Here is a 13397-nt window from a genome sequence, read left to right as displayed (position 1 = left end):
AATGCCCTGTCTTAAAATTAGTCAGATATTATTCCTATACTTTACCAATTTTCTAGTATTATTATTTGCTATTATGTTATGTTTAAGAGAATGGATTTTGGAACTAAGTTTGAAATGGGGCTAATGCTAGCACTTAACTTTCAGGGTCATATATATATAGGTCATATAGCAGAGTTGTTTTTTATTGTTCATGGCACATAAAGTTGTGTCTTATTGGTGAATGCTTGGTAACAGACATCTTTATATACAAGTATAGACACCCAATTCTTAAAAACGGCACTTTGGCGCAAAAAGCATAGGTAATTACTATTATTATATTTGTAAATCAATAAAAATTATACCTTTTTTTTGGCAGATCAACAAAAAATATACAGTTTTGGCTCTGGCCAGTTTGACTCAGTGATTGGAGTGTTGGCCTGCAGACCAAAGAGTTGCAGGTTCAATCCCCGCCCTGGTTGAGTCATGTTTGGGAGACAACTAATAGATGTGTCTCTTGCACATCATTGTTTCTCTCTCTCCCCTCTCCCTCTTCCCTTCCACTCTCTAAAAATCAATGGGAAAAATATCCTCAGGTGAGGATTAACCAAATAAGTAAACAAATAAATAAATAAAATACTGTTTTGGTGTGCCACAGAATTTTAGTAATTAGTTTATGTGTGCCATGACATGAAAAAGGTTGAAAATTGCTGTCTTAGAACATGAGAACAACATTTGCCACATGGTAACTGCTGTTGCTGATTGTTTTCTGTACCTTATTGCCCTTTTTTCTCCCATATTTAATAGGCATGTTATTTCTACACACTTAAGTCATGATTCAAAAAAGGATTTAAACATAGATGTAAACTTTGAGCCCTTTTAAATTTAAATATATATATATTTTTAGAAATCAGACTTTATATTTTTAGTCTTAGATTGATGATGGATTGTGTACCACTTGAGCTCTAAGTTCTCAAGATTTGCCTTTTGGGTTAAAAAAGAAGGGTTAAATATCAAAAAGCAAAATTTTGTGGACTTTTATAAATAAGATAGATTCATGATTTATTTTTTATATTTTTGTGGAAATTTAGTAGTTTTATTAAAATATTTTAAAAAGTTAATTTTTAAAGTTTGTAGTTAATGAATAACCCATTGGAGTATGGTTATTCTTTAATAGTTTTCCTTTAGGAACAAAATAAAATAAATTATTTAAACATGTAAAACCTGGTGTTTGGTTTTTATGGTATATACTATGGACTTGGAAACATGAATCTAATTTTTTTTAAAAGACTTTAGGTAAAGTTGGCCGAGTACAACAGATTTATTCAGACAGTGATTTAAAGGTGGAAGTTTGTGGCACATCCTGGACATATAATCCAGCAGCAGTTTCCAAGGTGGCATCTGCAGGATCAGCCATTAGCAATGCATCTGGTGGTATGTTTTGTTTCATGTTTCTTTAAAAGTAATATGACTTACATTAGAACCTTTGCTAATTTCCCAGTTCTCATATACCAGTAATGTTGTATGTGTTCTTGGTTTTCTCTCAGATCACATAACTTTGCTTGAATGTTAACTGCCTTTTAAACTTTTATAATTTTTTTCTTTCTCCCCCCCCACCCCACCCCATACAATGAACAACCTATCTTCTGGCTGAGGTATGCACTGGAAAAATTCCATAAATATGTGCTCTATCTTAGATATATTGAGTGCTTCTCCACATCAAATCTAAGATATCTAAAATTCAACATTTTTTTCTTTAGTCAGAACTTTTGTTTTCTGCCAAAGAACCATCACTTTCTTAGACTGTTTTATTTTCCTTTCGTTGTCAACATTATTGCTAGCAGATGGCTTTCTTTCTCGATATTTTTACATCTCAGCCATATTTTTTCTCTTACTGTTCGATAAGAGTTACTATACATTCTACAATGAGTAGAAAACCATGTTGAGATGTGAATATGCTGGATGCTTGGGTAGACTCAAGCTCAGTCTTTCATTCCTCTGCTCCAGCTTTATGTACACAGACTCAGTTCATTCTACAACAAATTATAAGTTACTGAGATATATTGTTGTCATCCAGAAAAGACGGTAGAACCATAACAGTAAAATAAATATTAAGAAAGTGAAGGAAAACAGAGTGACTTCCAATTTTATTTTGTACTGCTTTTACTTCCTCTGCTTCTGTCTTTTCTTTCCTGCTGTAATTTGCTAGTGTGCTTACAGTTTAAATCAGGTGGTGTTTATTTTTACCTCGAGGTTAGATGGTATCACAACAGGCTGACTACATACAAATTAAAAGAGTGAAGGATGGTTAATATCCTTCTCTCAAGCAATGTAAACTTGGTGGTATTCTGCCCCATTGTGTGATTTCGTTGCTTTCCAATAAGAAGATCCAAGAATTAAGGAGTAGAACTGAGTAGGTTTTCTACTGATTAATGCTGTTTAGAAAAAACATGTTAGGAAAGCGTCTGCAAATCCCTAGTTCTTTCTCGTATTAGTCTAAACTAATTAGTGGGCACCTTTGAGATATGTTGTTAACACTTAGATGTCCATTTTCAACTGAAAATTGGTTTGCCTCTAAAATATTTCCTCTGATGTTATAGAGATTACATTTCTTTTGAGCCATAGTCATTGATCTGTTGATTTATTTTAAGATCTGTAGCACTGAGCTCAGAGACTCGTTGTGCTGGTGACCTCAAGGGAAGTTTGTATCATTGTGGTAGTCCTATTGTGATGTATTCATTTCTAATATCTTTGGTTTGACTTCCACATCTGAATTATTATTATTATAATTCTCTACTTTTTCTGAAATTGTAACTTGAAAGACATTGGAATTGGAAAACACTTGAAATACTTATGGGCTCTAATTTAATGCATATATATATATATATATATATATATATATATATGTAATTGTAACTTGCAGTGGTAATATCTGTAGCATAATAAAAAATAACATAGAAATAAAAAAGAAAAAGTATATATGTTATGGGCATATGGTTAATGCTTGTCTGTTAGTAGTTACAATTTGAGATTCTCCTGTATTAGCAGCTTTATTTGATGCTTTACAGAAAGACTTTCCCAACTCTTGAAGAAATTATTTGAAACCCAAGAATCTGGTGACCTCAATGAAGAATTAGTTAAGGCTGCTGCCAATGGAGATGTTGCTAAAGTGGAAGATTTGCTAAAAAGACCTGATGTGGATGTGAGCATTTAAAAAATTATTTTGAAGGATACACTAAAATAGAATAGTATAATGAACCTTATACTTCAACAGTTATTTAGATTTTGCCACATTACTTCAATATTTATTAAGACTTTGCCACATGCGTTTTAGTCCTTGTTTTTCTGAGATATTTTAAAGAAGACACCAGCCATCATTTTTCAGTGTGCATTTCTAAAACATATTGTAATTTTCTTATTTTAACACTGTGACGTTTATTTTATGATTGACAAAATTTATATTTAGGCTTTTAAGTGATTAGTGTCCTTTTGGGAAATTGAGTGATTTTTTCTCATGTAAATAACATCTTATGTGTTTTAAATATATTTTAGTAAATATTATAAGCAATTTTCTATCCTTTTAAAAATATTTAATCTAAACTTTTTACCCGTTCTTCCCTGTGAAACTTGACTATTTCATAGTTTGTAAGGCAGATGACTTAGAGGTCATGCACTTTGTAAATCTTAATAGTTTATGTTGTAATCTTACTATTCATATAAGCCATATTTTAAATGGGTTATTTTGGTTCTTACTTAGTCATCCTTTGGCTTTGCCATTGTTGCCATGCTGGCATCAATATGATATTTAGTGCAGACCAAGATTGTAAGTGGAGTGGCAGTCGCTGTGTTTATGAAGGCTTTTGTTGCCACATCTTTGTATGTAAATATGCTAGACAGTTTGAAGAAGATCAGATCTATAATTGTAAGGTATAAACTATTCCTATGAACTCACATAGCATTTTAGGCTTATTTGAGAGAGCAATTGCAACAGCACAACAAAGTGGTTTTTGATTGGTTATAAGATATATCACAAATAATTTGTTACTGATAGGAAAGTACCAATGTTTTTGTGTTTGAAATATAGAGTCAGACTTCTATAGTCATAGTCAATCAAGCAGATTTACATTTTATACTTAATTTTAAAAATTTAATTACTGATTGGTATCTTAGTTATTTTTTAAGTGTCATACATTCTAAAAATTTAAGGGAAAAATACTTCAAGATTTATGAGAAATGGTATCTCCTTCTCAACTTATTTTCTCATTCTTCCAGAGTCAACTATTTTTACCTCTTTAACTTCTTCCAAACAGTCTTTTCATGTCAGAGGCCATTCCTCAGATGTCTGGTGTTCCTTGGTTGTCCATTTATCTATGAGAGTGATCAATAAAAGGCGTGTGTGTGTGTGTGTGTGTGTGTTTGTCGACTCTGGTTTTCACCATCGAGTGATTTGGACATTTCCTTGGATTATTCTTGGGTATTGGTCTTTAGGTCTTTTCTCTTGGGCTGGTCTGACTCCCCAGAAAGATCTCTAGTTCTTCTGCTGGTTATAAACCTGGATACCAACCTTACGAATATTGAATAAGAGAAGAGAGCCTGGGATCTTAGGATTTGGCCTGTAAATATTTACATAAGATTTCTGTTTTTAGTACTTTGCCCCATTCTTAACAGTGGCCAGGGACACTTTACCCTTTCTGGAGAATAAACTTTCAGGTTTCTGTTAGTGTGAGGGTGGAACAGCTGTGCAGAGGTGGGGAATCCAGGGATCTAAATGATTTTTAAAAAGACTGTCAACTGATGCTTTTGTGTTTAACATTCACTACCATATTATCCCCATATTCAGAGGTCATCAACTTTGAGTCTTTTGGGCTTCCTTGGCAAAAGGGTTGCTACCTAGGTATTTTTCATAGCAGGTTTAGGTCTGCTTTTCAGCTTCCTGTATATGTGTGAGTGTGTGTGTGTGGGTGTGTGTGGTTTTTGTTTTGCTAGTTCTAATTATCTTTGTGGATTGAAGCTTAAAAGAAAATAAAACTTTACTTTTGTTTTAGTATGATGCTGTAAATAATGAAATTAAATACAACCCATCATTTAATGAAAAAACATGTCCTAGTACACTGTTAATGGGAATGCAGACTGGTATAACCACTATTGAAAACAGTATGGAGTTTCCTCAAAAAATTAAAAATGGAACTGCTGTTTGACCCAGTGATCCCACTTCTAGGACTCTATCCTAAAAATCCCAAAACACCATTCAGAAAGAATATATTCACCTCATATTTCATACCTGCGCAATTTACAGTAATTAAGATCTGGAAACAGCCCAAGTGCCCAACAGTAGATGAGTGGATAAAAAAGCTGTGGTACATTTACACAGTGGAATACTATACAGCTGTAAAAAAGGAACATTTACCCTTGGAGACAGTATGGAGGGACCTGGAGAACGTTATGCTAAGTGAAATAAGCCAGTCAGAGAAAGACAAATATTACGTGATCTCACTTATCTGTGGAATCTAATGAACAAAATATATTGACGTACAAAAAAAATAGGTCCTGACACATTGAAACATGTTACAGACTAATCAGGGAGGAGAGGTGGGGTGAGAAGAGATTAACCAAAGAACTTATATGCATATATGCATAACCCATGGACACAGACAATAGAGTGGTAAAGGCCTGGGGTAGGGTGGGAACTGGGTTGAAGGGGATAATGGGGGGACAGTAGTGGGGGCATTTGTGATACTTTCAACAATAAAGATAAAAAAACACTCTTACAAGGATATACTTTCTTTATTAAAAGGTTTGTTGAGGTACAGTTGTTTTGTACCATGAATAAAAATATAAGGATATACTTTTTAAAAAAATTGATATTTAGAGAGAGAGGAGGGGGAAGGGAGAGAGAGAAACATGGATCAGCTGTCTCCTGCACACCCTTTACCGGGGATTAAGCCTGTTCCCTGATCTGGAAAGGAACCAGCAACCTTTCAGTGCATGAGACAGTGCCCAATCTACTGAGCCACACTGGCCAGAGCAAAATATACTTTTAAAGTCTTATAATACGGAAAAGTTTTTCCAGTTCTTACTAATGGGACTTTTTTCTCTTTAGCTTTTCTGTGTTGTTGTTTTTTTCATAGCATCTTCCTCTTGATTTTTAGACGTCAAGAATTCTTTAACATCTATAATTGAAGTCCCCTCCCCCCCAAGTTTTCTTTCCATTCTGAAATGTAAAGTTTTTAAAAATTATACTTGACATACAATATTAGTTTCAGGTGTACAACATAGTGATTTTTTTTATAACATAGTGATTTAAAAAAAAAAATGTTTTTTGCAGCCAGTGTGGCTCAGTGATTGAGTGATTGACCAGGAAGTCATGGTTCAATTCCCGGTGAGGGCACATGCTGGGGTTGCCATCTATGTTGTTGCAGATGGTAATATTTCATTCCGTTTTTTATGGTTGAGTCACAATTTTATTGTATACTAGAGGCCCAGTGCATGAAATTCATGCACTGGTAGGGTCCCTAGCGGCTGCCAGCTGGGTACTCTCTCCCTTCCCCCGGCCGCCTGCTGCCGCCAGGGCCTCTCTTCCTTCTCCCGGTTGCCTGCCGCTGCCTGCCCGGGCCTCCATCCATTCCTCTGGCTGCCTGCTCCCACCAGCCGGGGCCTCCCTCCCTTCCCTCAGCCGGCTCTGCCCCCTGGTCGAACTCCTGGACAACTCTCGGTCAAGAGGACAATTTGCACACTATGCTTTTATTATATAGGATATACGCCATTTCATTATCCATTCATCTGTTGATAGACACTTCCATATCTTGTCTATTGTAAGTAATGCTGCCCTGAACATAAAGAAGCATGTTTTTTTTGATTTAATATTTTGGGTTTTTACAGATGTATACCTGGAAGTGGAATTGCTGAGTCCTTTGTTGTCCCTTAGTATAGCATTTGTTTTACAGTCTATTTTGTCTGGTATAAGTATTGCTACTCCAGCTTTTTTTTGTTGTTTTGTTTCCATTTTTATGAAATATCTCTTTCTATTCCTTTGTTTTAGTCTGTGTGGGTCTTTTGATCTGAAGTGAGTCTCTTGTAGACAGCATATGTATGGGTCTTGTTTTGTAATCCATTACACCACGGTATGTCTTTTGATTGGAGCATTTAATCCATTTGCATTTAAAGTAGTTGTTGATAAATATGTATTTGTTACTATTGTATTCATATTTTTAATCTTTTTTCTTCTTCTTAAAGAAGACCCTTTAACATTTCTTGTACTAGTCTGTTGGTGATTAACTCCTTTAGCTTTTTCTTGTCTGGGAAGATCTTTATGTGTTCTTTGATTCTAAAAAGTTTTGGGTAGAGTAAATTATTTTAATAGAATCATACAATGTACCAAATTTGAACCTATATTATATGTATATATTGGCTCTTTCCTACTTGTAACATTCCATCCTTTTATTTTTATTATTTAGGTAAATGGACAATGTGCTGGCCACACTGCTATGCAAGCTGCTAGTCAGAATGGACACGTTGATATTTTGAAGTTACTTTTGAAACAAAATGTGGATGTAGAAGCAGAGGTAATTAAACTAAGCTTGAAAAATATTTTCAGTAAAAATGTCCTAGAAATGGTACTTACTTTTGTATTATTAGATGAACTGTTTTCATTCTTGAAATTTAATATTTACCTAAGACTTTTCTGATTGAAGAGAGAAATTTGACAAAAGACAACTTGAAGCATTTCTTGGTTTTCTGTGATTTTTTAGTATTCTTGGCAGTAGCCCCAACTGCTGTTGGAAGCCCAGTTGGGTTCACACAAGAATTATACTGGGGAAGTTGAGGGAAGGGGAATATAAATCCTGTGGGTCAAGATTTTTTTCTGATTTGTGACACTCAGAGGCCTCTATTATGTTTTTTTTTTCCTCGTAAGGGAACCAGTATATTAGAATTTGTTCAGTCTTGTTTCTTCTTCTTCTTTTTTTTTTTTATTAAATCTTTATTGTTCAGATTATTACATTTGTTCCTCTTTTTACCCCCCATAACTCCCCTCCTCCCAGTTCCCGCCCCACCATCCGCCCTCACTCCCCACCCATTGTCCTCATCCATAGGTGCACGATTTTTGTCCAGTCTCTTCCCGCATCTCCCACACCCCTTTCCCCCCCAAGAATAGTCAGTCCATTCTCTTTCTATGTCCCTGATTCTATTATGATCACCAGATTATTTATTCACTTGATTCTTAGATTCACTTGTTGATAGATGTGTATTTGTTGTTCATAATTTGTATCTTTACCTTTTCCTTCTTCTTCCTCTTCTTAAAGGATACCTTTCAGCATTTCATATAATACTGGTTTGGTGGTGATGAACTCCTTTAGCTTTTCCTTATCTGTGAAGCTCTTTATCTGACCTTCCGTTCTGAATGATAGCTTTGCTGGATAAAGTAATCTTGGTTGTAGGTTCTTGGTATTCATCACTTTGAATATTTCTTGCCATTCCCTTCTGGCCTGCAAAGTTTCTGTTGAGAAATCAGCTGACAGTTGTACAATGGGTACTCCCTTGTAGGTAACTGAGTTTCTTTCTCTTGCTGCTTTTAGGATTCTCTCTTTGTCTTTTGCTCTTGGCATTTTAATTATGATGTGTCTTGGTGTGGTCCTCTTTGGATTTCTTTTGTTTGGGATTCTCTGCGCTTCCTGGACTTGTAAGTCTATTTCTTTCACCAGGTAGGGGAAGTTTTTTGTCATTATTTCTTCAAATAGGTTTTCAATATCTTGTTCTCTTTTTCTGGCACCCCCATAATTCAGATGTTGGTACGTTTGAAATTGTCCCAGAGGCTCTTTACACTATCTTTGTATTTTTGAATTCTTTTTTCATTTTGCTTTTCCGGTTGGGTGTTTTTTGCTTCTTCGCATTTTAAATCTTTGCCTTGATTCTTGCGGTCCTCTGGTCTGCTGTTGGGAGTCTGTATAATATTCGTTATTTCAGTCCGTGTATGTTTAATTTCTAGTTGGTTCTTTATCATAACATCGAGGGTCTCATTAGATTTGTTGAGGATCTCAATAACTTTATCAGTGGCTTCTAGACAGTTCTTGAGAGACCTTAAAAGTGTGGTTCTGAACTGAATATCCTCCATTGACAGTTTTGTCCTGTTCCTTTGTCTCTGCATTTTTTATGCTTTCTTGGTGCACCCCCTAGTGGTCTTTGTGTGCAGTCCTCCTGTAGTTAAGCCTTGATTGTTGTAGTTAATACTAGGGGGATTTGACCTCCAGGCCAGCTGGCTGTGAGAATCAGCTGTGTCTGCAGTGGGAACACTTCTGTCCTCTAGGGAGGTGCTAATCTAGCCTTTGCCTGAGGCTATCTGGCAAATGGCTCTGCGCAGGGCTTGGGCGGGGCGGGTGGGTCGCTCGGACTCGGGATCAACAGGGTGGGCCGGAAAGAGCAGTTTTGGCGGCTCTCAGTTCCATCCCTAGGGGCTCTGCCTCACAGAGTCCCAGCAACCGCTGCAAACCTCGGAGAGAAAGCTGCCTTTGAGTTCCGACTGAAGCCAGACAGTCCCGCTTCTCCCATTTGAGTCTGGGTCCCTAGAGACTTGCCCAGATCTGAAGCTCAGAATCTGAGACTCCCTCCCGATTGAAAGCACCAACTGCGCCCTCCGCCGCCAGCCGGCTCCGTGCGCACTCCGTACCTGAGTATTTCACTTCAGCACTGCGCCTCCTCTGAGTCTGGGTATGATATTCTCTTTCCTCCTAGTTGTAGAATTTCCACTCAGCCAGCCTTCCTGTGGTTCTGGATGATGTCCGTTCCGTCTTTTAGGTGTATTTTGATTTGGTTTTTCAAGGCAGCAATCTCCGGCGTTAACCTATGCTGCCATCTTGGTTCTCCTCTAGTCTTATTTCTTGTCCTTAGTGGGGCACATATGGAAGGCAACTGATCAATGTGTCTCTCTTACATTGATGTTCTCCCTCACATCGATGTCCCCCTCCCTCTCATACCTGTCCCTCTTTTTCTTCCTCTCCCTCTCCCTCCCCCAGCATGTCCCCAGGTAAGGATTAAAAAAATAAGAGATGTCTGTTCTCAAGCCAATTAGGTGGTAAATAAGCATTGAAGTCAAATAAGTTGATACGTTCAAATTTTATAGGTGAGGGAACCAAGGCATTAGATGAGTCTGGAACGGTCCATAGAAATAGGTTTTAAAAGAGGTTTGTTTTAAATGGAGAGGCCAGAAATTAATATTTGACAAAGGAGGCAAAAATATACAATTGGTTAAAGAAATGGTGTTGGGAAAATTGGACAGATACATGCAAAAAAATGAAACTAGATCACCTTCTTAGACCATATATAAGAGTAAACTCAGAATGGATTATAGTAAACCCTCGATTTTGTGGACCTCAAATTAACAGACTTCATATTTTTGTTTTAATCTTTATTGCTGAAAGTATTACATATCTCCCCCTTTTCCCCCCATTGACCCCTTCTAGCCCACCTCCTCCACCCCGCCCCAAGGACTTCAGATTTAACAGACAAAATTTTCAGTCCATATATCATATGTGAAAGTTAATACCCTGTTAATTTTAAAATACTTTTAACCAAGATTTCCTTACATTGAAATTAACAAGTTATTTTTTGTTATTAATTCACTGTTATTTTTAACAAAATTTAGCAAACAGGCCATATGTTAGAAAAAACACTATAGTAATTTCGCTGACATAAATGAATATTACGTATCTACAACTATAGTCCACATATTTATTTTAATTAAATCTTTATTGTTCAGATTAATTACATTTGTTCCTCTTTTTTCTCCCCATAACTCTCCTCCTCCCAGTTCCCACCCCACCCTCCACCCTCACTCCCCACCCACTGTCCTCATCCATAGGTGCACGATTTTTGTCCAGTGTCTACCCGCATCCCCCACACCCCTTTCCCCCCCAAGAATAGTCAGTCCATTCCCTTTCTATGTCCCTGATTCTATTATAATCACCAGTTCATTCTCTTCATCAGATTCTTTATTCACTTGATTTTTAGATTCACTTGTTGATAGATGTGTATTTGTTGTTCATAATTTGTATCTTTACCTTTTCCTTCTTCTTCCTCTTCTTAAAGGATACCTTTCAGCATTTCATATAATACTGGTTTGGTGGTGATGAACTCCTTTAGCTTTTCCTTATCTGTGAAGCTCTTTATCTGACCTTCCGTTCTGAATGATAGCTTTGCTGGATAAAGTAATCTTGGTTGTAGGTTCTTGGCATTCATCACTTTGAATATTTCTTGCCACTCCCTTCTTGCCTGCAAAGTTTCTGTTGAGAAATCAGCTGACAGTTGTACAATGGGTACTCCCTTGTAGGTAACTGAGTTTCTTTCTCTTGCTGCTTTTAGGATTCTCTCTTTGTCTTTTGCTCTTGGCATTTTAATTATGATGTGTCTTGGTGTGGTCCTCTTTGGATTTCTTTTGTTTGGGATTCTCTGCGCTTCCTGGACTTGTAAGTCTATTTCTTTCACCAGGTAGGGGAAGTTTTTTGTCATTATTTCTTCAAATAGGTTTTCAATATCTTGCTCTCTCTCTTTTTCTGGCACCCCTATAATTCTGATGTTGGTATGCTTGAAGCTGTCCCAGAGGCTCCTTACACTATCTTTGTATTTTTGGATTCTTTTTCATTTTGCTTTTCTGGTTGGGTGTTTTTTGCTTCTTCGCATTTTAAATCGTTGACTTGATTCTTGTGATCCTCTGGTCTGCTGTTGGGAGTCTGTATAATATTCTTTATTTCAGTCAGTGTATGCTTAATTTCTAGTTGGTCCTTTATCACAACATCGAGTGTCTCACTAGATTTCTTGAGGATCTCACTACATTTATCGGCGTTTTCTAGAAGGTTCTTGAAAAACCTTAAAAGTGTGGTTTTGAACTCTATATCGAGTAGTTTGCTTTCCTCCATTTCTGTCATTTGTGTCCTGTTTTTTTGTCTTCGCATTTTTTATGCTTCCGTGTGTTGATAGAGTGGCTTTCTGTGCTAAGTGTCCTATAGGGCCCGGTGGCTCAGCCTCCCCAATTACCTGAGGTAGACAGTCTTGGTGCACCCCCTTGTGGGCTTTGTGCACAGTCTTGTTGTAGTTAAACCTTGATTGTTGTAGGTAACACTAGGAGGAATTGACCTCCAGGCCAATTGGCTGTGAGAATCAGCTGTGTCTGCAGTGGGAGAACTTCTGTGCTGAAGACACCCTTCTGGGGCAAGACTTGCTTCAGTGGGGCTTTGGTGCTCACTGAGTCTGTCCCCTGACTGTGTCCCTTATGGATCTGCAGAGTTATAATTGGATGGTCCCACTCTGACCACTGGGTACACTGGCTCTTGGATCTAAGCAGGTGCTAATCTAGCCTCTGCCTGAAGCTACCCTGTAGAAGCCAGCTGTAAAGCAATGCAAGTTGCCCTGGGGCCTTGGGCAGCTGCAGTTTGTTAAGTAATTTCCAGAGTACAAAGGGCCGGGCCTTTCATATGCAAAAGCCTCCGTGCATGGCTTGGGCGGGGTGGGGCCCCCGGGGATCAACTGGGCTGGCGGACCGAGCAGTATGGCTGCTCTCAGTCCTGTCCTCAGAGGCCCCGGCAATCGCTGTGTGTGCCTCTGAGAGAAAGCTGCCCTCGAGTTCCTTCCGATGCCAGATAGTCCCGTTTCTCCCGAATGAGTCTGTGTCCCCAGAGACTCGCCCGGAACTGGAGCTCAGAGCCTGAGACTCCCTCCCAATTGAAAAAGACAGTCGTGACCTCAGCCGCCAGCCCTCTCCTCATGCACCTCTGCACCTTTGTATTTCACTTCCGCACCACACCTCTTGTGAGTCTTGGTATGCTTTTCTCTTTCCTTCTAGTTGTAGAATTTCCAATCAGCCAGCCTTCCTGTGGTTCTGGATGATGTCCGTTCCGTCTTTTTGTTGTATTTTTGAAGTGGTTGTGCGAGGCAGCAATCTCCGGTGTTTACTTATGCTGCTGTCTTGGTTTCTCCCCGAGTCTACATATTTAAATCCAAGAGTCACTGTTCCTAAACAGTGTTTGGTGAATGATTAGCATGTGATCACATTGCATCATGAGCAGTAATTGGTTCTGTTGTTGAATGGCGTGACTTTTGCAGCAGTTTTAACGAGTGCTGTGCACTAAGCCACATTTCAGCCATGTGCATTTGTTTTACTCTCTGTGACTGGTAAGTGCACGCATTTATTAGACGTATTCAGTATAAATTTAAAATTACTGTAATACATGTAAAAAAACTTTGTGAAATTAAACTATTTATACATAGTTAATTTTAATTACACAACTCTGTCTACATAATTTAAAACACGTAAACTAATTTGTAAATTTTTTAATAAAACATATATTTTATTGATTTTTTTACAGAGAAAAAGGGAGAGGGATAGAGAGTTAGAAACATCGATAAGCTGCCTCCTGCACACCCCCACTGGGGAT

The 13397-nt window shown here is 37.7% G+C and overlaps 1 protein-coding gene across 1 annotated transcript in view; it reads left to right on the top strand.

The window, feature by feature from the left end:
- Positions 1-13397, top strand: part of MIB1 (MIB E3 ubiquitin protein ligase 1) — a gene marked incomplete at its 5' end in the record, with an annotated part of 123070 nt that overhangs the window by 52521 nt on the left and 57152 nt on the right. Inside the window, 3 exons of the mRNA XM_081097466.1 lie at positions 1266-1410; positions 3045-3178; positions 7431-7538. Of these exons, the coding sequence (XP_080953592.1) occupies positions 1266-1410; positions 3045-3178; positions 7431-7538 (387 nt within the window). The remainder of the gene's footprint in view (positions 1-1265; positions 1411-3044; positions 3179-7430; positions 7539-13397) is intronic.

The sequence above is a fragment of the Myotis nattereri genome (genome assembly GCF_964212035.1).
Source record: "Myotis nattereri genome assembly, chromosome: 8".
Classification (NCBI taxonomy): domain Eukaryota; kingdom Metazoa; phylum Chordata; class Mammalia; order Chiroptera; family Vespertilionidae; genus Myotis; species Myotis nattereri.
This window is presented reverse-complemented; position numbering and strand designations above follow the sequence as displayed.